We start from the raw sequence: 24,680 nt of genomic DNA on the forward strand, positions 1-24,680 counted from the left end.
TCTATAAAAAATGAAATCCGAAATCCTATATCTTCAGCGCTAAGTCATTGGAACCAGTCTACTACATATGTATGTACATGATAGGTATAAGTAGTATCAAGCCACATTCCGGCTATCGGGTCCCATCCTTTCCCCATCGCGTCGTAGGAGAATAGAGCAAAAAAAAAAAAAAAAAAAAAAAAAAAAAAAACGTTAGATGCAGTGATCGCTTCTCACCTCACTCGAACCAGTGGTGTCAAACCCGCTATGTGGACCATCATGTATGTAAGAGAAGCACTGGAATATGGTTGCGAAGGCCCGAGTAAGAGTCCAAGTGGGCGGCGAACCATTATCGAGGGGTCTTGTGTAGTCTGTGCGTACCACTGTGACATGGAATAGGAATTTTCATGATCCTTGTGAACAGGGGGGAAGATCCTTGTCTCCAACCATTGTATTGCAGTCCACGTCCATGGGTACGAGAAGCCAGGCACCATTGCGTAGGTGGTGAGGTGGTGAGGTGGTGAGGTGGTGAGGGTAGGTATGTAGCGAGTGTTGATAGCTTCTACTACTAGTGGAAGCAATAATCGTATGCACATACTCCTCGTCGATCACGGCGCAACTAAGACGGGTTGGGCTGTTCTCACCTCATTTCTCATACTTGTATCGCCGCAGATATCGCCGCAGAGCTCTACAAGTGATGCCACTTACATACAGAATCAATGGTTGTAAGTGGATAGAATACATTATATTAGTATTATTTCATACAAACCTCATTCTACACTAAAAGTAGCCGTCTATGAGCCGCCTTCAAGCTACGACCTAAAAGGAGATGAGAAAGCCGACCGCCAATCCTAGTTGGGCCAGTTAAACGTTCGGCCGCATTCCCGCTGCAAGCCTCCAATGTGATGAGTGTCTTTTAAGCCGCCTGTAGAAAAGTTCCAGCGCATGCTTTAGGGACGCTAGAATCGATAGATCTCAAAGCGATTATGGAGTCGTCTACTACCTATGTACATAGTTGTCAACTTGACCTGAGCTACATAGCGCTAGGAGTATTCTACACGTGGATCGCTAGGTTGCCGCGGCGTTATGATTAATGATGGTAAACATGTAGTCTCATCTTAGTTTGATCCGTAATAAGAAAAAAGAGAATAAAGAGTCAAAGCGATATCAGGAGGTCAACATTCGACATATGGCCTCTCCACAATCACTGCAATTTCGTATGGTAAGGGAGCTGAGGCCAAGCTTCCATAAATCAATACTCCTTTTCCCCGTTATTGTGGTTTTCTATTGGCGATGACGCGATGACCATTTATTACTCGGCTTCCAGGCGGTTGGGTAGATGATGGGCTACACGTAAGTGCGTGTAGGTTCGATAGGAACAGGTTTAATGATGAATATTGAATTCTATCAAAAATGATATTTGCGGATGCGCATGAACCTTAGTGTACGGATCCGTAGTACGTAGATACATGTATATATGTACCTAATGCAATGCGATGCGCGTGATATGCCCATATACCTGTACATGGGGGTATCTCTGTCTCAGATGTACGTACCTATTCTATACAGCCAGGTTGTACCTACCCGACGTCGCTTATAGAATTCTATTGTGCTACGGTGACCTTTCAAAGTCAAAATGCACTTACCTAAAATAAGAAAAATTTTAGTTAATAATAATAAAAGTAGCCGTCTTACCTAATACTAAAGGTGTATTATGTACATATTATATTACGTATCGTTATGCATTGTTATGCATCGTTATGTATTATTCAACTTTAGCGTTAATGGCTTAGGCGTAAAATTCTGTAAACTTCACGATCTTCTCTTATTTTCTCTTGATTCGTTCTTAATGTACCATCATATCACACTATATCACTTCTATGCAACACCTCGCTAAATGTCTGCGGATTAGGTATGTGGTAGTCAAGTCTATCATATACGCACTTCCTACAGTCTGCTTAACCCATCCGGGTAGTTTATCAGGTAGCCATTGAATCCTGCGTTGACGGCATTGCATATAACGATGATCCAATCACCGGATGCCGATGATGGGGTATTTATATAGAAACACTACTATGTGCCATCCCCGGGATGACGCCATGTAATCCTACGGCCGAACTTGGTCCAATTGTAAGTCTCAGCCCGCAAGGCAAAGGTTAGCAAGGCAAAGGTTAGCAAGGCAAAGTGCTATACACGCCTACGACAAACCACCAATAGAGCTCTCTTTCAGCCTCCTTCGAAGCGGTTCGCGACAGTCTAGCACAGTGGTAAGACTTCTTCACCAAGTAAAGCGGGTAGAGATACGGACACGTCCCGACTTGTTCGCTCCATTGTTACCGAGACACTGTTGCACAACTGACCAATGCTATGGGCCTCCAAAAGTCCTACGTCGTCTAAGCGCCAGGACCAATGTGGTATCTCTCGCTGTTGTCCGACCACCGATTATGTGGAGGTCCTTCATGCCACTAGGTAGTCCACCACTATAGCGGTAGTTAAAACGTCGTCTAATACCCCGGCATCCGACGGGTAGCTTTGCGGCAGACATGGATTGCATGTGGCTGATTTAACAATATCACACATCGGCGTAGTGCCGCTGAAGTGATAGGGAGTCCAGCAAATAGACCATGAAAACTTTCTGGTTCAAGTCGAATGCGCAATTTTAATTATGAAAAAAACTGGTGTTGGCAGAAACCATGTTATTGAAACCTTGGGATCGAACTGGTGCGCTACAAACAATCAAAAGTAGCAATTCGTGGGAGATTCTATCGCCATCAGGTTCCGTGGCGGAATCCCCGATCTCACCAACGACACTAAAGCCCGATGTGGCTCTTATAAGAAATAGTCTTTCAAATAAGTCGACGCAGCGCACCAGTAATATGGCTTCGGATCTCTACGGGTACGCTGAGCATGACTAAAATATGACATGCGAGACAACCTACCGCCTAAAGTACATATAGTCCAAGACGGCGGTACCATACCCCAATACATTACGCAGTGCGACGTGGCGAGGCTGTTATCATGCGCTCTGCTGTAATGGCTTTTGTCTTGCAGTGGGGGAAATGTGTGCTAGTTAATCTACCAAGGCAATCTCACATCAGCGAGTCGTTTGTGGACGACATTACACCAGCGTATACGATATTCTCAACACGAAACCTCGGCGCCCACCAGCGTATAAAGCCAATGGCTGTAATGAATCATCAGATGGACGATATTCAGTTCGAAACTGACCTGCCAATGTGCCCGTGAATGATTCAGTGATCCAGGGGCTGGCTTTCCCAGCTGGTCTTACTCTGGAGGCTTCCTCTCACTCCAAAGCCAACACTATTATAGTCTTGTTCTAATATGAGACGCGCCATAAGGCAACATTGAGGCAGGGTCAAACCCACATGTGCATATGTACGCTTTGGATTCTTAAAGAGGAGAGGCTCCACACTGACAACCTCTCGGAGAGGGACCTGAGTACCTGTAATGAAACATGTGCATACCAACGAGGCGAATATCAAATCGCATCTTGCAAGGACAATACCAACATCGACAAACCACGTCGCCCACGTGGCAAGGACCACGAGGTTTCCAGATAGGCAAGTGTATAGGGTGTCTTCCAACTTTCTAGTGGTGGATCAAGCGATGGAATATTCCTCAGATTTGCCTACTCTATTTTAAGAACAATCCTGAAAGGTGGTACATACGAATTAGATCACTGATCTCCCTCTCTTCGAATCTGAGGCGCGCCTCAGTGGAGATCAAGGATCCCAGGATGAGTTATAGCTGCCGGAAAAGCAATCCGCTATACAGTCCATGAGATAACGAGTATCAAGGGATTCGTATATCAAGCATTTATTCCCTGGCCAAGCACTGATAGCAAACACTACCATCTCAAGATGAAGAATGACCGCATACGTTATTTAGCCGCATGCATTACGTCCTTCTAGGACCTCGAAACCACACAATATAGCTACAAGCAAAGTTCATCTCCATCTAGAGAAGTACGAGCTGCGCGCATTTACGATAGCTACACTACAGATTTGACCGAATAAGTGTTCAACAGGCAGTGCTACGCACAAATCCTACTATGGAGCGGTAGATCTGTTGTTGGTGTATTATCCAGGTCAATTCAGCTACTTAGTCCAATAGCGACTACAACGTAGACTAATGCGTTGGTGGATGAATGGCATGCGAATGTTACGCTCGCATATTGAGAATGCGACGATATCCAACAACCGTCAACCTCCACAGTAGCACGATCCTAACATTCCATCTCGCTCGCCACTAGTATCGTATCGTATCGTATACGAGAGTGGCTGTTAGTCTTATCAGCATGCTACTTTAACTCCGTTACTACTATCATATCATGGAATTCTCCTTGCTACCACGAGCTGGCTGTATTATGTATGCTTGTCTGAGGGAGATATGAAGAAGATAGGTCTCCAACCGGACTAGCTGAGATGAGGCCGGGGTATCTTGTCCCACTGGTTCCTGAAACGTCCAGGAACCTGTAGTATGTAGATCAGGGGTTAAGATGGCGAAATATGGGACTGCCTACAATATCGGTATGTATCCCGGTATACTTCGAACCTGGCTATTCTACTGCACACGCGGATCACACTTGTTTCATCAAGAAGGACATGGTTACCGGTCATGGGACACTACCGCTTCACGAAACAAACGCCATATTGCTACGGTATATACACGCCCTGAACCTAAACCTTGTAAAATAACTAACTTAGCTAACTAGTAAAATACATACTAACATGTTTAGGCAAGGCTCATTCATTCATCGATTTCAATATGCTAATTTTCTTATCGCATAGTTACCATAGTTACTCGGTCTAGCTATATGTAGTTCATCGGCAGTTACTTTAACCAAATCATAACGCCAGGAGAATTAATGATTTACATCGTTAGATTTGGCAAACTGAGATCTAGCGTGCAGAAACAAGCGGACTGTCCCGCGACGATCTGTTTACTCTGTTACGAAATGCTAGACGTCTCGTACCTCGTCCAGGTTGTCGGGCGTAAACCCGGTAGCGACGCACAGACTGGTTCGCCGGAACACAGAAAAGATCTCGCCTCGCTTGCGCTCATTCCCGTCTATCGAACGGGACGTTGTCTTTAATTTCAATAATTTCCGTTTTATCCATCCCTTGTAGTTGTGACGGTGCATCGTGCCGTTACCTTGCATTAAGTCCGGCCATGTTTACTCTCCGACCTAGCGGTCGAACTATCAATTCAAACATATACATAGGTAGTAGTGGCATATCGTGTCAACGTCGAACAAGGATGAGCTCTACTTTCGATTTCGTTACTCTGCGATAGAAACTTGAGCATCAGTCCCGCGTTAACTTACGCCGCACCCTGGCAAGCCTAATCTTATGAGATCCAGGGCCATACTCCAAGCTAAGATTAACTACCATGAATTTGGTTTTTACAATAATCACGGACCAACTGTTTGTGGGCTTCTAGAGCCAAATGCAGAACTCAACGCTCAAGTATTTGGAACTAGCAAGTCCAACTGCAGGAAACAGCTTCGTTTAATGGATCGATCATACGTACCATCTTACTATGAACGTCCTAGTGGACAGTCTGCAATGTCTACAGCAAACGAGACAAGAGCTTCAGGGGTAAAATTGGAGGAGCAAAGGCACACAAACGACAAAACCAAGTTTCCTATCCAGCTGCCCCCCAGAAAAGACGCACACGGTTGACAAGAGTCGTTTATAAGGCTGTGTCTAATGTAGGGAGATCACTAATCAGAACAGAGGTCTCAGTTGCCTACCATCTTACTACGTACCTACGTACGAAGCCAAACTAAAGCCACCGCTCCCCCCCCCCCCCGGGCCAGTACCAAGAGTTTGGCTATCGCTGTCCTCATCCTGGGAAGAGACGGCGAGATCTAGACGTCGGGGTTCGGAAGTTTATCACGACGGTTGCAGCGGCAAGGTACGCAGGAGTCTCCATTGACCCCGTCCGCGGTTGCGATGTCAAGCTGGCGCATCATCCCACGTCCGTTTTATGCATAAGTTTGTATGTGAACGGCTCCAAGTGTGGCCCTTGCATTCCCGCATCGTGGGACCCCAGTCACAGCCCACGGATTGGGTGCTTGCTTAGGTACCTACCTACCTACCTATCCAAGAAGCTGGCTACGCTTCGCAAGTTGGAACAGATCTATAAAAGTGCATCCTACTTTAGCCCGTTCGCGCTTCCAACGTCGAAGCCCATGGAGCAATGATAGATGTTAGAACTGGTAACAATCTAATACTCGGCACTAAGCGGCAAAGGCGCATAAATTCGGAAGCGAAACCGACGCCGTTTATGACCCTTGTATGTCTTGGTCGTGATTCTTCCATTCTGCCTTATCGGTAGATGAAAACTACCGTTCTCCTCTATCATAAACAGCCAAGATGAAGTCACGTTGCTATACCGGCTACATCTGCCTGCTGTGTTCCTGCATATAGATACTCTCTACCTATATAGCCAAGCGCCTATTAACCTTCAGCCCGTATACACCAACTTGCGTAGCGATGCGTGGGTTGCTTTTTTTTTTTTTTTTTTTTTTTTTTTATTGTTCGCCTTCCAAGCTTCAGCCTACGAGAAAACCTCACTACGTAGTTCGGCAGTACTACTTCGTACAGAAGTTAAACATGCATACATATTAAATGCTATTGACTGGTTTGTATCATCAAGATTCGCTTATAACCTCCTCCCCCCTAAAGGCGCTTGATTGCAACATATATCGGATCGTTACTGTTATATCCCGCCACATGGTATTTCGGGTATTTAATTACGAGTATATGATGTGAGTAGCATCCGGCGCATACAATATAACGACGTCGATGTAAAGTTGGGGTTAGATGCTCTACTACAATACAACAAGTAGGCTTCTGTCTATCTGCGACCGAGGAGGCAAGCCACCTTTCCTCTCCATGGATATCCTTGGCCGAGATCAGAAGGATTCGTTCCTTTGGCTGGGACGGGGCGTATGTATGTATAGGTAGATAGACTATGTACAGATAGACGAACATAGACGATACAATGTGTCTACTTGTTAGATACAACCAGAGACCTACGACACATGTACACACTCAGGCACTCACGCACCCACTCATCCACTCATCCACTTCGCCAAAGCGAACAAAATCCCTCGAGCCACCATCCAGCCCGTACTGCGCCGCTCCCCTGCACCACTCTATTTTTCTAGCAGCCGGCAGACTTTCTCCAGCGCGTCGTCTCGTTGGTGAGTGCCCCGCCGAGATTTTACTTACTACCTCACTTCACTTGCAATACATGATCCAATACATCGAGGGGCCAACCCTTCTTGGCCCATCCTGCCCAATCCGTCGGCTGCGTTCTGCGGCTTTCTGCAAAGTGCCTACCTACCTACGGCAAATACTGTACATACCTATGCGCGGTTTAAAAGGAATACGAACCAGAAGTCTTACGCACCCGGGTACGCAATTTGTATGTGCGCTCACGCGTGGATTGACTACCTACCTAACTTTAGGTATGCAGGTAGCTTAGCTGTCAGCTTCCCCCCAAAGCCGAACGTACCTAACGTATAGTGGGTTGGCGGATCGGCATGGCTCTGGCGAGTTGGGGGCCGAAGAAATCGAAGCGTGTCGATTTGTAGATAGGTCGAGTTTGCGGCCTTGTGCGGAAACGGCAACAGATCGTCGACGGGTCCTACGGCTGTGGGATAGGGTGAGATGGGATGAAGATGGGATGAAGATAGATAGTGGCTAGTCAAAAGAGGCTGGTTGTTGGGCAGTGCGTAATCAAGATGTTACTGGAGGCGCTGCCGCCCTGGACGGAGAGCTGAGCGACTAACTAACCACGAGGAACGTAAGACCGTAAGAACGTAAGGATGACGGAACGTCTATAGGCATCAACGTATGGGTAGAGGTGCTTAGCTTGTGTTAGCACTGCTTCGATGAGTAAGACCTAGAAGCCGTCTAGTCTTCTAGTCTCAGTCTTAGCCGGCGCTCCCGTTCAGCCTCTACTCCGTCCGGGTTTCGCTCTTTTCTACTACCGCCGCTACCGAGCGGGCCTTGAGACATCCGGGTTAAACAAGTACCTACATCATCGTCACCAGCTATGTAAGAAGAAGATGCATGTTTCACGTCCGAATCCTAGCACGTATGTAGGTATGACATGCCACCAGCGGGTTTAGTATCGGGTGAACCCTCAACCAGCTACAGACTACTACAAGGGATACCGCTGCAGTCAGCTTATCATATTACCCGCCACGTGGAAGACGCATTGCCTCTGGGAGTATAGGTATTCCCTTCTGTACAATACGGAGATCATAGATGCGATCCCCGAGAGTAGACCTTTCGCTGCCCGATATACACACCTGATCGCGCCCGCAAGATCCGCTGTCTCGTAATGTTTTAATAATCGGCAACGCGGATGCGCAGCTAGGGATGACCACAAGCACAAGCACAAGCGCACTTGTTCACTTGTCTGGGCACCCGATCCGCCGCCGCGGTCCCTATTACTACGACGCCTTCCCGGGCTCCTAAGCCATTCCCTCGCCTCTGACACGGTCAGCTGGTCGAGCCCCAGGTTTCGCGGTTCGGCCGAGTTTATGTGGAGTCCGAACTCGATTTCCTCCCGGACTTAGGGCCGTCGGGCTGATTGTTGCCTCCTGCTGGTCGATGCACGTGGGCGCAGGGCCGCCGAGTGTGGCTTAATATAGTCCCCTTCATCCCAGCGGAGATCTCGGGATCCAGGTAGATCCAGGACTCGCTGGCTAGCTAGCTAGCTGACTTACAACCCGGCTTTCCTGACGATGATGTTATGTTAGTTATGTCATGCCATGTCACGAACTTCGGGCGGCTTACTATCGCGCCAAAAGACCCGTATCAGTCAGTTGTTGCTATCTTGGTATCACGGTCCTGGTTTCAGCCACGTCCTCGCGGGCTGTGGGCGTGGACTGCCAAGGCACGCGAGGAGAGGAGAGGTACGTAAGTAAGGGAAGGGACTAGTAAAGACATGTTCTACTGGCTTCGGTGAGGATCGACCTACCACCGCCTCGCACCTCAAAGACATATCATTCTCGTATCTATCCCGCTGCTCCTGTCATAGGTCAGCTCGGAGAGGGTCTTGCTCGGCACACAGTTGTTTCCTATCTTTGCTTATTCCCACGCCGGGGCCTAGACCTTTGCCGTTGTCTGGTTATCGTATGTAGATAGGCAGATGCCGCCTCTGCCGATCCCAAGATCTTCGTTGTGGTACCGTTTCGAGGTTCGTTCCCTCTCGCTCGGGTATGGAGGCGGTCGTTCATAGGTTTGCGGCAATCGATGTGCCATCGGAAGAAATGCCTTAGTGCGTGAAACATCCAAGCCCGTAGCGATCTGGGATACCTATGTCGGTACGCACGTAAGCCGCCCTATTCGGCCCGTGCGGATGTGGTTAGAATCTGGTCCATCACGTTGGTAGAAGTCCCTGTGAAGTCCCTGTGGGGGTATTTTGTCTGGTTCTACCTTTGCGTGGGACTCCATTTCTCCCTTATTCAGTGTTGAAGGCTCTTAGGGCTACTATGAATATGCACGTCTCTTACTTGCGTTAGTACTCACATAGCCCCAGCTATAACGTATAGTTACCTACCTATCTATACAGACATGCCCGTGATTCCTCCCCCCCCCCCCCCCCCCTTGATCCCTTTCTCGAGAAAGTGAACAGTAAGCCGTGTTTAACGGTAGGAATATACGGCTAGCCCAGCCTAGCTATTACACAAACGCATCTCGTCGAAGGGTTATCCTCACACACGTGCAGCAGGACAACGGCACTGACCCGCTGCGCTATTTATCGACCCGGATGGGACATGGTTGGCGGCAGGGCCGTTGGTATTACCTGCAGATGCTACGTCGTTGGCATATGTAGTGATGACCCAGGGCTCCGGGTTCCCCACAATACCAATGATTGTCTTGTCTGCGGAATAACGAGCGGGTTAGAGTGATAGTTCTGTTGGCGCTATGGTATGGGAAGATGGATGTGTGATTGGTGAGGCGGTTGTGTGTATATCGTGTAACGGGAGGATGGTATTTGTTGGTTGGGCTTTGAATACTATAATAAAGCCAGTTAACATGTTTGGATTAGTATTTGGCCACGGGACATGTGTCTATACTACGTCGTAACTCGGTTCACTAACTACAGGTAGTTTATGTGGCAATAGTTGATTCTCGAGAAATGGGATGTGAGTGACAAGAAGACAACGGTCCAAAGTATGTTATACTCATTGTCGGAAGAAACAGACGAATAGCTATAGAATAATAGCTAGGTTTTAAGTAAGGATAGGCTAGATGGAATTTATTATTATTTTCGTAATTAAGAACGTCCCATGAGGCCAGCGCGGAGATATTATATAGCTTTTATAAAACATACCGTATGGATACTCTGACTACTGGGCTTTATGCCTATGTCTAAAGACCTTGAGTATATGGTATATCTGTTGAAGTTAAGTCTAGCCACGTCGTCTACGATTGTTGTATATATATATCACCCCGAGTGCTGAGAACATATTCCATCCTTCAGAAATTGGAATATCGGAGATATCAACGATAGTTTTTGTTTATACCCGCGGGTTAGTTTTGTTTTTGATTATGGTTCTTCGTGCTTCAATATAGTCAGCTATTTACTCATCTGTGTTCCTATTTACTCATATCCTCACAGAGAACACCGATTGATAAACAACACATTACTTTAATAATCAATCGACTGAGTAGTTAGCATCGGAGAAACTACAACGAGACTAATAAAACTTGGTTAGGGGTTCCTAAAACCTTTTAGATTCATCATCTCCATGGAGTTTATTCTAGCTATGAAATTTGATGGGAAGGTACCTAATAGCCATGATGATAATGACATGAACATGGACCTTATGACAGAGACTTATATGTTTACGTACCTAGGTAGTTAGGCCATAAGAACTGGTGAGTAACTAGGTTCTCACTCGGTTGTAAGATAGTGAATCTATGCCCCCCGCCCCTTTATATATTAGTTGGATGGGTAACAAGTCAGACAGCGAAAATAAAATACGAAGAAAGTCTGAGTTCAGATGGAAAGAGAAATTGTGCCAAATACCATCCCCCAAGGTTCAAGTACACTCATCTACCCAGGTGCCTCACCCTCAACAGCTGCCAAACTACCAGCCGGTTGCTAGGCAGCCAAGTTCAACATAAGTACACCATTAGAAACCCATTCTCTCACCCCTGATCAGCAGCTGCAAACCCAACATGGCCGTGGCCGAGTGGTTAATGAAGTAGGGTCAGAAATAATCCTTAACTGGGTTTTTCGTAGGAAACTAGGTTCGAGACAGCCCCAGGGCGGCAGGAAGGCCAACTGTTCAGGTCAAATGGGGTCCTTGAATACTGAGTTCCGAGCTTTTTTGTCGACCTTTTATTTTTCTCTTCTTTTTATTTAGTTTTAATCGTCATTTGTTACTCATTCTTTTGTTTTCTCGATACGAAGATTATGTGGCTAATGGACCAGAAGAATCTAATGATGATACGACGCTACTGTAGAACTGAGTCTTATGGTCCTATTTCAGGGGCTTGCGATCGTAGAGCCGCAGATCACATCAAACAAACTCGGCAAATCAGCAGTTAACTCCTGGTTTTTGGTCTAGTCAATTCATGCTATCAACATCCCTGGTATTTGTAGGTTGACCGTCTATAATCGTATACAGATTCGACCTGCCCTTAAAGACTACCGGCGAATTTTTATTTAGTCCTCATCCCAGTTGGGGTTGGGTCCCGGTGGCTTCGGTCCGCCAGCTTGCCTTGCTACGATGATCTGGTCTACCGATAGCACCGTTCGCGCTGCCTCTGTCGCCAGCTTGATGGCCCAAGACTTGGTGACCATAAGGTCTAAGATACCCTCCTCCTTGGCATCCAGGGTGCCAGTGCCGTCGTTGTTCTGTAAAACAAGTGATGTTAGCATTGCACTACGTGTATGAATAGCAAGGTTGAGGGTCTTACCTCTATGTCAACTCCTGTAGTCCAGCCGTCCTTCTTGTTATGTGCTGTGTATAGTCTACTTAGCACTTCTGTAGCGTCTAGACCAGCACTCTCTGCTATGGTCCGTGCGACAACCTCGAACGCCTCGCCGTATTTACGGATGGAGTATTGCGGCAAGCCGGAAGTCTTGTCACCGAAAGCTTGTATCCTTCCTACGAGCTGTATCTCTGTAGCACCTGCACCGGGGACCAGTTGTGCGTCGCGGGTGATAGCCTTCACCACGTTGACTCCGTCGTCTACCGCTCGCTCAACGTCGTCAAGGTGATTTTGCGTAGCACCTCGGAGAACGATGGTTGCCGTCCTTGTGACCTCGTCTTCCTGTCTGAATACCGTCACGCGGTCTCCGCCAATTTCGAGGGTCTCGACAACGTCTACAGATCCCATCTCGTCAGGCATGGGAGCGCCTAATCTGGCAAGAGGAGTAGCACCGACGACACGGCAAACCCGCCGTAATTCAAACTTGCTCAGAATCTTGATAACGAGTATGCCGTATCGGTTGAGGTAGTGCATGGCAAGCTCTCCCACGGTGGAGCCGGCGATTACGACTCTCAAACCGACATCGTGCAGCTCCTTGATGGCGGCTTCCAATTGCTCTTCTTCTCCCTTGGTGAAGTCCATCATTTCCTTGGCGTTGTGTAATAGCACGGTACCCTTGGTCTCAGTCTGGCTTATGTCGAGGGCGCAGGAGAAAACTCCGACCTTGGCCTTGGTGGCCTTCTTGACAGATCCATCTGGCTCCTTGGGGAAGACCATACCCTTCACCACTTTGCTCTGCTCTAGGCTTCCGCCCATGATCTTCACTACTCGGATGTTGTCGACATTGAAGTTAGCAGGGTTTTTAGGGAGCACGGCGAGAACGGCCTCGGAGACAAGAGTGGCTAGTGTATCCTCGTTACCGTTCTGCTTGCTCGCCACCACCGTCCGGATCGCCTTGCTTAACTGTTCCTGGTTCCTGATATCATCTACCTTGTCGACGACGAGTTGCTCCAAGGCCTCAAGGGCGAATGCTTGAGCGCGCTCGTAACCCGTGACTATATCTGCAGTCTTAAGGCCCATTCGTAGTAGATCTTCGGCTTTCTTGAGGAGCTCGCCGGCAAGAACTATAACAAGGTTCGTGGCATCACCCATCTCAGCCTCCTGCTGTTGACTGGCCATAACTAAAAGCTTAGCGGCGGGGTGGACGACGTCGAGCTCCTTGAGGATAGTTGCAGCATCGGAAGTGAGGATCATCTTCTGCAGATGGTTTATAATAATTTTATTCCGGCCATAGGGTCCTAAGGAGGTCTGGACGGTAGAAGCGATGGCCCGACAAGCATCGATATTTCGTAGCACAGCTCCATCTTCGGCGTCGTAGCTGTAAAATAGTAATATGGTTAGGCACCTCTTTATTCTTTATTATACAAGTTCAAGTTCGCAAGCTGTGGCGGGGTGAAGAACAACGTACTTGTTATAGCCTTGCTTGAACAGGCCAGCATTTGGCGCGTTCGGGATATTGAGCGACATATTTGTTGATTCCTTCCTAGGTAGATGTCCAACTTGTTGACTCGGAATAGACCAGGGTTGAAGACTGAATACTAACACGCCTCGTCAATTATTAAAGTATTAAAGTATTAAAGTGGGAGGCTCCAAAGTTGAAGCTTCTACCAGAAAAAATGAGTGGAGCTATCAAAGCTGCTAGGAGGTACATGATACATGTGATACTTAGGTACCTAGCCTACCTAATTACCTCTCATACATAGGTACATATGTACCTAATGGACATAACTAAGACTGCTAAGCAAACAGCACGTAAAGACCTAAGATACCTAAGCCTTGCAGCAAAGATGTGGGCCGTGAAGTGTATACTATCCAATCAAGCTCTAAATAAGCAGCCTTGTCCCTTAACAAAAGTAAGGTACTACGCTTCCACGCTTCCACGCTTCCACGCTTCTACGCTTCCAGCTATGGACATATTTCGTCGCGCCTGTAATCTGCGCCGTCTTTTGCTCTCTTCGTCATCTTATTCTTTTCAACTTCGCCAACTTCACCGTCGGATGTTTGTTAAACACCACGCAATATCATTTCTAAGATATTAGCTGTGATTCATTATCGGAATAAGAAATACATAATTCAATTATCTGGCTCGCAGTCAGATCCTGAATTGGTGAAGTCGCTGCGACAACTGTCGCATTGTATAAAGATGGCTCCGCAGAACAGTAAGTACACACATTCTTATCATCACCAACTTGAAGGTGCAAGCATCTCCAGCCTCGGTGCCGTCTTGAATTAGTCATTTCCCATTAAATTTGTTGGCTACCTACCTTGCTTGTCATTACTGTCATTACCTATAAACTCTCACCATCCTCACTTCGACGTCAACAATCAACGATGGATCTTCCGCCCTTATTTCGATTCAGTCCCGGAAAGGCAAAACGACCCGTTCAAGTTAAACCTGCTGAACCTGAACTATCTTCCCAAATATCTTCCGAACTTGAAGATAATGCTGCTCGGGGTTGGAATCACGCATCGTCAGGATATACTAAGAACGCGAGCTAATCATGTAATCTAATAGTTAACCCTCCCGCTCTACCTCCTACGGTCGAAGAAGCCTATCGACGTAAATGTATCCAACTGAAGGAGCGCACCAAAGAGATCGAAGATGAGACAAAGGCCTATCAGCTGCGACTGAATCGACTCCAGCGCCAAGTCCAAAAGCTACGTCTCGAGCGCGCATTCCTCCTCGAGCAGGTCGCTAAGCGCACGAGCACCAACGTAGAGGATTCTGAAGGCAGCCCCAGTCCTCCGCCGACTGTATGTGCTAATTTCCTTCTTACCTGTGGAACGTTTACATTAAACAGATGTCTAACTATCTAGCAGCCTAAGGATAAGCCGCTCCGAACCAAGCGCGGGCATAGAAAGCCGTCCTTGCTTCCCATCTCCGAGCCGGGCGCCGGAGGACCTAGCGCCACTTTCATCAATCAGAACTTAGCGACGCTCTCGCCGAGCTCCGACGCCTATTCACACTCTCAGCTCGACCACGGCCGTCTTAACGGTATTGCTAAGCGACCAAAGCGGCCTAGCAACGCCTTCGAAATCTACTGCAACGACACCCGACCCGTTCTTCAGGCCCAAAATAAGGAAAAGATTGCGGCTGGAGAGTTCCGTCTCGAAGAGGAGCTCGCACGCGGCTGGAAGGACTTAGCAGAAAAAGAAAAAGAGGAGTTCCAAGTCCGATATGAGCAGGAGCTGGCCCAGTACAAGGAGGCCGTCGAGGAGTATAAGCGCGAAACCAAAAACGCTGCGCGTGAGCGCTCGCGCAACAGGGACAGAGACCACTTCGGCAGCATCTCTAGCAGTAGACGTGGCGGTGGAGGTGGTCGTTCGGCCCGCTTCGAAGAGGTCCAGGATGAAGAAGGAGACGACGACCAGGATGTCGAGATGGCAGATCCCGGCGACCATGAGCCTGCGGGCGATCAGGATACGGACCCAGAGACCGAGGTTGATGAGAATGACGGCGCGGTAGACGATTAGGGCAGGTACGGCCTTAGACTCAGACCTCTGCCCTCCCACAGAGGGAGACAGTCCCAGGAAGATAATCCGAATATGAGCCGGCGGGGAAGAACGAGGTCCTCCTACCGCCAGGACCCTTAAAATTTGGCGTTACGGTAAGGGACTTTGGCTTAGCTTTGGTTTCGAGTGTAGGATTAGGATTAGGATCAGGTATCATGCTAGGCCTAGGAGCCAGGAAGTTAAGATAATAGCATTAATGAATCAGAGAAAAAGAAGGTACCTATAATTTTCATCTACGGGGACTTTGTAAGGAGTGGTTGGTGAAATGTGTGAGCTTGTTTTTGTTTCGCTTTCGCGTTCGGGGAGTAGTAGTAAAATGCAACATAAACCTGGAATTGTGACATTATTGCGTGGGTACTGGATTCAATATAAGTTGTTTTGTTTACCTATGCATCATGAGTGCGTTGCCCCTATTTTCAGTCTCATGCCGGGGAGATACATACCAGGTAGGTTAGGTACCTAGGTAGATTAGGTCGGCTTTGCTGTGAAGCGCTCCCATATCATACGTGTATAACACTTCCGAAGAACCGCACCCGGATAAAGCAAAGCCAAGCAAATACGCATGACGAAGCTGACGCGCGAAGAAACCATTGATATTAACGCCACCCATTACCCACGCTGCTCTCGCCGCTCAAACTGGAAATTACTTCGATTATGGACCTAATCTAACCTAATGTATGCAATGACGCCTATCCTATGTCAGAGGTGATATAAATAAAACCGATACGCAGCCCAAACGCCAAAAGCTGCAAGCTACTAGTACTGGTGTGCTGTGTGCATATGTATGTGTATGTGTATGTGTATATGTATGCTATCTAACCGATGCACCTGAAACCGAACACCGCCCGTCCTTTCTTGATCTGTATAGAGACGCAAACTGGCCTGGCTCGCTCCCTTGGTTGGAGATGGGTGAAGCTAGGTGGTTAATCTACGCCGGCGTAGAGGTCGACGACAATGTTGACGGCTGCGACTAGGATTTCCGCGGCGATGAGGACGATGACTGTAGGCTTGTGTTAGATGGTTGGTCATTACAGTAGATGCTTCATGGTTTTAATTTATTCCATTCGGAATAGGTAGCAAACTACCTATATAGGGGGGGAAACGAGGGAGATGGATATGCTAGATACTACGTACCGATCCACTCAAGTTTCTCTCCATGACCATGGCTCAGTTGATCCTTAAGTACGGCGAGCAAGTCAGCAATGACGTCGAGGCGCTCGGTGAGTAGGCGGACACGTTGGTCCATCTCGAGGTAGCTGCGGACGGCCTGATAGACGGGTTCGAGATGGGGTTCAACCCAGAAGAGCTCGGGGGTGTCGAGCACGCTGCCGTTGAGGTGGATGCTGATGCGCAAGATAAACAGCTCGCCGATCTGCATGTTGATTTGCGACCGCGACAGTGCGATCTTACCCGTCAGAGCGATCTGCGTCGGTATGTCTTTGCATGTATCGACAGTCGATGCGATGAGCTCCTCGAAGAGGGACGTCTGTTTTGGGGGTTAGTTATCTATTCATATTGTGTTATATATGTACCTATATATATATATATATATATGAGAGGGAAAAGGCATACCTTGACGCTTTGCGCCAACGCGTGCGATATGGCTAGCTTCGTCATGTAGTTCCCCTTGTCCCTCAGCGTGATAAAGTCGTTATATATCCGTGGCTGGTACTCATTAGTGTAGTAGAAGTTGAAGCACTCCGTCTCCACGTCGTCCGGATTTAGCTTATCCAGTTCGAATTTTGCGATGTCTTTTAGGAACCGTTGCTCGTGTGCTGGCGACATGCCCCATATCACAACAACACCGTAATCGAATAAGAATACCTCCGGTGTATGTACCTGGATGTCGAAGTCGGCACCGTGCTGCTGGTGTTCGGAATGCGAATGCGGATCGTGTATGGCGCTCTCATCCTCGGAATGTGTCGGGTAGGAGAGGTTGTTATGGACATCCCGGCCATTACCGAATATCTGTTCGGTATCCGATGCGTCGTCATCTTGTTGTGATTGCAGGTTCCGCAGGCTTTCCCTCGCGTACGTATTCGAATGTTCGTCCACTTCGCCGGTGGAATGTCTCCTCTCGTAAGTCTGGATCGGTCTTTGCCGTATTTCTTCCGCTGCCTCTGCTCGCTCTACGGATTTCCCAAACGCGTAATTATACGGCGAGTATATGCATTCGTCTATCAGCTTGGGATTTGAACCCCTATTTTTACCCCTGCCCTTGAGGAATCGCATCAAACCGTCCATCTGGTACTTTGTAGCCGTGCAGTAGGCCGTTACCCGTGGCAGTCTATCGCGGTCTGCTTTGCCTAACCGTGCGGCATCTCTCCTTGCAGTAGGATCTTTAATACGTGTATACTGCGAATAGACGTCTCTGCCGCTCTCCTCATCTGGACCCTCCTCGTCAAGTTCGGGATTCGGTAATATTTTTAGCTTCTGTGCGTTCTTGGAACTTCGCTGGGGGCCAATTTTGGGTATAGGGCTAGCTGCCGGCGGGAGAGCGGTGAAGACGGCGCCGTGGCTGTTACGTCGACGCAGGCGGCTGTTCAGCGCGGAGAGCATAGGTGGCGGACCAGCGGAACTGCTACCCGAGGCCATAGAGCTAGGTAGGCGTGCATGGCCAAAGTTGCCTGTAGTACTGGGCGAGGAGCTTAAGGATGAGGGATCGGGATCGATTGTTCTCGTTACGGGATTAGGGTTGAATGTTACATTGCGCGCGCTTCTGGGACGGCTTGTGTCGTGTCGTAGGAGAGGAGTTCGCTCGGATGTCAGGCCGGAGCTAGTTGAAGCTCCTGATGATGCATCCATCGTGATACTTATCTACCTGGATAATATGCGACTTCATATAGCGGTAGGAGCCAATTGAGTCTGCTGCTAGGTGACCTTTGATGCGCGACGATAGCTCTCCTTATATTAAGTGCTACCGTGTTGCCATATGAAGGATGAAACTCGCAGATCCAATTGTTTGCTCTTCTTATCTCGGGAATAACTTCAAATCATAGAAGGGACTTATTTTTAAAAGGTACAAAAAGATATAAATGAATCAAAGTACTTGAAACTTGCAACTTGCAACACGAGTCGGTGTGACAACGGGAGAGAGAGTGTGTATTGTTACGGCCTAAGAGGTTTTAGAGACGGGACGCAATTCTCGGAGCTAAGAAGCTTGTACTATTATGACGTTTGACGAATTGAAAAGAAAAAAAAAAGAAATACATAAAGCTAGCCCGGCTTATCAATGCCGACCCCTGCAAATCTTTTTTTGCGGGGCATCTGAGTCCGTTTTAGTATATTACCTGCAAATATGTATGTATGGTCAATAATATACACATGAGGGCACCCCTGCGGTGCGCCACAATAGCCCGAGTTTACAGAGGTAATATGGTGCTGCCGGGGAATGGCGCGCGTAGGTATTTTGAAAAAGATAAAAGTGGGAACCTGGAAAAGCACGTGGGTAATTCCACTTACATGAGGGCACCCTGGAAACCTCGACTATTAACCTTTACAAAAAGATTAAAAAAAAAAATAAAAAAAAATAAAAAAAAGGAAAAAGCGTATGGGATTCGAACCTAGGCTCTTATTAAAAATAGATACGCATTTCAAGAAAAAGATGAAAGTGGGGACTTGGAAAAGCACGTGGGTAATTCCACTTACATATTTTGTGGATGCACCGAATCAAAACGGTTAAAAAGCGCCGCACGGACGAACTTCCTCTTTCGAAAAAAGGTCCCCAAGACAATATCCCTCGTAAACTCGGTCGGGCATATACATGTACACTTTCCTTATATATTATCGCGAGCTCCGTCGTTAGATGCAAACAGTCTGAAAGGAGGCTCAAGATGAAACTACAACCCATTAATGATTCTTAGAATAGGTTCGATCATATACATAACCTCCGTCCGTTTAACATATTAGTTCCAGGTTACATGTATTCTTTGACCTTCCACAATCATAGACGCCAAATCCTAACGCCGACCATATGAAGCCGAGATAACGCCCCTCGGCTTATCCTGGACAAATGCGGAATACAACCAAGAGAAAACTATGCGTCGATAATCTTCGACTCTAGTTTGAAGCCAGCATCATTCAGACGGTCGATATATCCTTGGCCTAAACATGCAGGAGTATAAACACCTCCTGCGAGGTCGAGGTCGTCTTGTAATATTGTGCAGGCAGCTTGGCTAACAAACACCGCAGTCACTGTGCCAGCCATTAGCTTACAAGTTACATCCATCCGGCTTGAAAGTTGGGTACTTACGATAATACAATCCGCCACTATATTCAGCATTACACCATGCTTGCTTGCCGATGCTAGGTTGGATGTCTGGCGTTGCGATTCCGTGGAACTGGATATGCTCTTTTGCCTGCTCTTCTTTACTTGCTCCCTCGCCGGGCTGATAGACGAAGTTGCGCATTAGCTTTCGAATTGGCGAGCAGAACATAAGCAATGCGCCGCCGAATATGAGGGTATAGTGCATCACCATACCCCCAAGGTGGTTTTTCGCTCTTATAAATTCCCGGTAAGTAAAATTTGGCCCGTAGAACTGCTTCTGCAACGACGACTCCTCTTTGAACAGACCCCAGGTACGCTGCACAACTGCTGTGTTGGTCCCGGCAGTCATGGAGGTTGACATAAGCCCAAGCTTGGGGATGGTATATAAGCCTGTTAGCTTTGATAGCAACGAAGGCTTAGGGGCCCGTTTCGAGTTCGGGACGGGAGATAGAGCGTATGGTTTGTGGGACTGAGCTACTTCTTTCCAGTGAAAGACGTCGAAGAGCCCTAGGAGCGTATGGAGAGTACCACCCGACGGTGCACCGCTATGTTGTGTTAACTCCCGGCTGGTATAATTGGGCCAATGACTTACTGTATCTCATGTATTTTAACCACAACGTCGTCCACCGGGGCTGACAGCTCAGATCGGATGAGCGATGCCATCGAGAAGGTCATTAAATCTGATGGCACAGATTCGATAGCGGACTGGGAGAACATGCAAGCACCCGTTGCCTTTGCGGATGCTTCATACTTCCTAATCATAGATGCGTGCCAAACAGCCTCGCCGGTGCAATCGAAATAGTGAGTACCAGCCTCTGCGCAAGCCTTAAAGGCAAACTCTCCGTATTTTGCATACGGTCCAACTGTCGTGATGAGTGCAAAGGTCTTTTTGGCCAACGCTGCAAGATCTGCGTTATTGAGACCACATATCTCAATCTCTGGAGGCTGACGGTTAGAGTTCAAGGCTTTGCATTCTTGAACTACATTCCGCAGCTTGTCAGCAGATCGACCGGCTATCGCCCATCTTAGATCCGTTGGGAAGTGGGTTGTGATATGTTCCGCAACTAGTGACCCGGTAAAGCCTACGAACGATTAGCCGTTCGAATATACTTAATCCCATATATGGTGGCTATAGTCAACTCACCGGTTGCGCCGAACACCACCAAGTCATATTGACGAGAGTGTTTCTTGAAAGACATTACGAACTCTAGCCGAGGATGATGCAACTAGGACGAATAACGAATATAGGTAGACAGGAAAAAGTAGGAAAAGAAGATGCACTCGACTGGATACTGGATATCGACGTCAGTTTTCGCTTTGGATAATACACCCTTTACACCCTTTACATGAAGCGGATGAATGCCTATTGTACTTGCGATATTCACGAAACTTGGGCTAGAGACTAAGAAGGCATGGAATATGTGGCCAGTCTTTTTCCATTAGGGTTCTAATATATAGATAATACAGCACACGCAGATCAGAGCGTTTGATATTCCCTTTTCCCATTTCCGGCACCGCCTCTGATAGACTAGGCGATATACTAAGATACAAGAGGCTTTAAAGGCGGTAACCACGGAGCGCAGTTCTAGCTACGAAAGGAATCAAGGCCGTACATGCCTCGGCTTCACATCTCCAAACGAAAGAGAACTCCGGCGTTTCGTGAATATCAATCCGGTGAGAGTACCGTAGGTTTCGGGTTCGTGCCTAAAGAAGTTTAGTTCGCAAGGTGATCTCCGCAGGGATAATTCTATATACCGAGGTAGGTATTCCGTATGTATGTACATATGTATGTATGGCAATGTCTCTCTGCCTTATTACATGTATGTAGACTCTTATGTACCTAGGTAGATGAGCCAATGAGCTGGATAAATTTTGGTCCGTGCTTAAATTCGTGCTTAAGCGAATCGGAACATTTTTAGTATGCTCCGTTTACTTGGTTAGTCATTTAAGTCACCTGACCCAACTATCTTATCACAACCTCCCAACCCCTCCTATCTCCTATGTTGTTTTCTTTCCCCTTTTAGCGCACTTGCCTAAAGTGGTCCAAGCTTCTTAATCTTTTTGTTCGCTTAGACCCTAGTCTGGACCACCACCAGCCGTACTTTCTCACAAAATCAAAAATTCTAAGCTAGCAGCCCACTCAGTAATCCAACCTGGAATTTGACTGAGGAAATTTCCAATTTAGACCACAACTGAAAAACATCCAACCCTTCTATCGTCATCCGCACTTCACGAACAAACCTCACATCCCTCAGACAAAATGACGAAGCGCACAAAGAAGGTCGGTGTTACCGGAAAGTACGGTACCAGGTAAGTAATTCGAGGTTTTCGTTGGTATCTAATTTAGAGTCCCTCGAGCGGTCATGTCATCGCTGGTGGTCCAACGCGGCCGGCCTATTAAGACAGAATTACAATGTCCCAATCACGAAGAAATACGCTCGAGGCGATCTACTTCCTCCGAAGAAAACCGCTGACGATAGTCCTCCCGGATAGATACGGTGCCTCGCTCCGAAAGCAGGTCAAGAAGATGGAAATCACCCAGCACGCCAAGTACACCTGCACATTCTGCGGCAAGACCTCCGTCAAGCGCCACTCCGTCGGTATCTGGGACTGCAAGTCGTGTGGAAAGACTGTTGCCGGAGGAGCCTACACTGTCTCGTATGTTGAACTGCAATACAAATTCTGCTGGAAGGGCGAGAGATGTCAGTGCTAATATTCGCGTTATAGGACCGCTGCTGCGGCTGCCATGCGATCAACGCTGCGAAGATTGAGGGAGATCCAGGAGGTTTAGACGTGATGCGAGGGGGGACGGCTATTTTCTTTGCATTTGGCTTCGGTGTACGGGAACACGGAATTTTCTACGCAAACCATGAAGGGTCATGACGACGATCGATGAATTCCCTTAGTAGGCATCAGTGAGATCGCCTACGGATCATCGATCATAACCAAATGCCAACAAGAATTACTATGAACAAAACATCCTGATTTGTCGAGGTCGCATTATACGGCCCGGCTTTATCTAATAATGCTCTTATGTGAAACCTGCTTCTCAATATTGCCTAAGGACCCGTCATCTAGACTTTATCGTCGGATCTACGCTTTTCGAGTCATCGATTCGATCGAGTTGTTGGTGAAGGTCGCTTTAATTGATTATCTTAGGCATCTACTGTCGTTCGAGGTGTCGTTCGAGGTGTCGACTGGCCTTGCGCGACCTAGCACGACCTAGCACGTATTAAATGTGAGGATATTTGACGCCAGGGCGACCGGTGCATCTTGGAGAGCAATAGTGCGACTTAAGGACTTTTATCCTTGCCTAACTGCTATATACTCGAATTTAAGCCCAATCGCCCCTGGCGCAGGTATGTCGTCAACCCTGTTTACTTACATGAGTCATTTAGCTGCCTAGTAAACTCATTCCTCAAATAGGATTCACGTTGACGCAAAGTCGCAAGGCAGCACTCACGAGATAAGTGTCACGTCGAGAGGCAGTTGTCTCTGAATTATATGCAGTTGGACAAGCTGCTCGGGCTCGAGTGCGAATTACATACCGAATTCCCAAGATGGTTATAAAAAGACCCGATCCCCATCGTATTCTCTACTCACCTCGTAATCGGCTATCAAAGTCCGGACCTAGCTTGTTTACTTATCCCACCGCATAAGACTTTTATCATCTGATGGTATAGGCATCAGTCTTTCGATTACTACTAATATAGGTAGTTTCCAACTAGCCTCTACATTTTACCATTGGCCTGTCGAACCGTACCTGGAATCAAGCTTATTCTTCGTTCAGTAAATTACAAATCCCGTGGTGCATATTTAGGATAGCCGAAAGAACCGGAACCTGGAGTTTTTCCCTCCCTCTCAACAAGGACGTTAAGATATCCAAGCGGGCATCGGTAGGTCTGAGAATCCGGTCATACGTAAGATGTAAGTGGGTAATAATTACACCGTAACATACCACCTTACCAAGGAGAGAAGGTTCAATGTTGTATGAAAAACATCCATCGCTAATCCTCGCGAGTGTTGACTGGTCAACTATTCGGAACGTCCAGGGGAAGACGAGTAACGCTGCATTAGCTGCAACATTGAGGATGCAACATTGAGGATGCATATTTGAGGATGCTGCATGACCAGACCAGTACCTAGGTACCTAACCTAAGGTTTCTTACTACGGGTAACTTTGGGAAAAAACGAAGTCTGCTTATCCGTACTATTTATTCACTGTGCACTTACTACCAACATTGAACCTTGCCTCTTGTTTTATCTGATTTTCCGATTTATACGACTTATACGTATTTGCACACCTGCACATTTGCACATTTGCACATCTGCACAGTACATACTTACCTATCTAAGGTATATCTCCTATGCAGATATTCATACCACTAGAGAGACCGACATCGAACTGGAAAGTCGCAGATGCGCTTGGGCCGGGTTAACACTACCAAACTCTCTTCGTCTCTATTTATAATTTTACGAGCTTCGTCATGAAAACTTTGGGGATTTATCTTATTGTTTTCTAAATACTGCCGTCTACATAGATTCGGAGCTGGTACTCACATCTGTCCAAGTTCCGGTGGGTTGAGCCGAAAAGTACCTAACCTACATACCTACCTACCTACCTACCTTGTACGAACTGCGTGCACGAGACAGCAGAGACAGCAAAACGACAACAACAATAGCCACTATTCGACTCGTCGACTCATATTTGGCCCACCCTTGGGTTCATACACTACTACTGCTACTATTAAAAGTCAAGTAATTTGTGACTTACGTACATACCCAAGGTATGTACATAGGCAGCCCCTAGTCATCAGCTGCTCCCCTCTCTTCCAAGGTATACATATTTCTTACGAAGCCCTAGTGCC

At 47.4% G+C, this 24,680-nt stretch overlaps 4 protein-coding genes across 4 annotated transcripts; 2 read left to right on the plus strand and 2 right to left on the minus strand.

Annotated features, from left to right (window-relative positions):
* Positions 1–11,575: 11,575 nt before the first annotated feature.
* Positions 11,576–13,634, minus strand: F4813DRAFT_208925 (T-complex protein 1). Its single transcript, XM_049239636.1, has 3 exons — positions 13,441–13,634; positions 11,958–13,350; positions 11,576–11,895 (listed from the first exon to the last, which is right to left on the minus strand). Exons 1-3 carry the CDS (start codon positions 13,497–13,499, stop codon positions 11,704–11,706), a joined length of 1,644 nt encoding a protein of 547 aa, XP_049096408.1. The 5' UTR covers positions 13,500–13,634; the 3' UTR covers positions 11,576–11,703.
* Positions 13,635–13,891: 257 nt separating this feature from the next.
* On the plus strand, positions 13,892–15,930 carry F4813DRAFT_370884 (uncharacterized protein). Its single transcript, XM_049244565.1, has 3 exons — positions 13,892–14,191; positions 14,548–14,786; positions 14,853–15,930. Exons 1-3 carry the CDS (start codon positions 14,176–14,178, stop codon positions 15,504–15,506), a joined length of 909 nt encoding a protein of 302 aa, XP_049096409.1. The 5' UTR covers positions 13,892–14,175; the 3' UTR covers positions 15,507–15,930.
* Positions 15,931–16,468: 538 nt separating this feature from the next.
* Positions 16,469–21,011, minus strand: F4813DRAFT_382673 (sporulation protein RMD1; the record flags this gene model as incomplete). The annotated part of the gene is made up of 6 exons (XM_049245841.1): positions 16,469–16,545; positions 16,680–17,031; positions 17,118–18,357; positions 19,794–20,357; positions 20,405–20,894; positions 20,957–21,011. The coding sequence occupies 6 exons, from the start codon at positions 21,009–21,011 to the stop codon at positions 16,469–16,471; spliced, it is 2,778 nt and encodes a 925-aa protein (XP_049096410.1).
* A 604-nt stretch (positions 21,012–21,615) lies between these two features.
* On the plus strand, positions 21,616–22,720 carry F4813DRAFT_208977 (ribosomal protein L37ae). Its single transcript, XM_049239637.1, has 3 exons — positions 21,616–22,122; positions 22,306–22,470; positions 22,540–22,720. Exons 1-3 carry the CDS (start codon positions 22,073–22,075, stop codon positions 22,601–22,603), a joined length of 279 nt encoding a protein of 92 aa, XP_049096411.1. The 5' UTR covers positions 21,616–22,072; the 3' UTR covers positions 22,604–22,720.
* The last annotated feature ends 1,960 nt before the right edge of the window (positions 22,721–24,680 follow it).

Source organism: Daldinia decipiens, assembly GCF_022478715.1.
Source record: "Daldinia decipiens strain CBS 113046 unplaced genomic scaffold F4813scaffold_37, whole genome shotgun sequence".
In the NCBI taxonomy this organism is placed as follows: domain Eukaryota; kingdom Fungi; phylum Ascomycota; class Sordariomycetes; order Xylariales; family Hypoxylaceae; genus Daldinia; species Daldinia decipiens.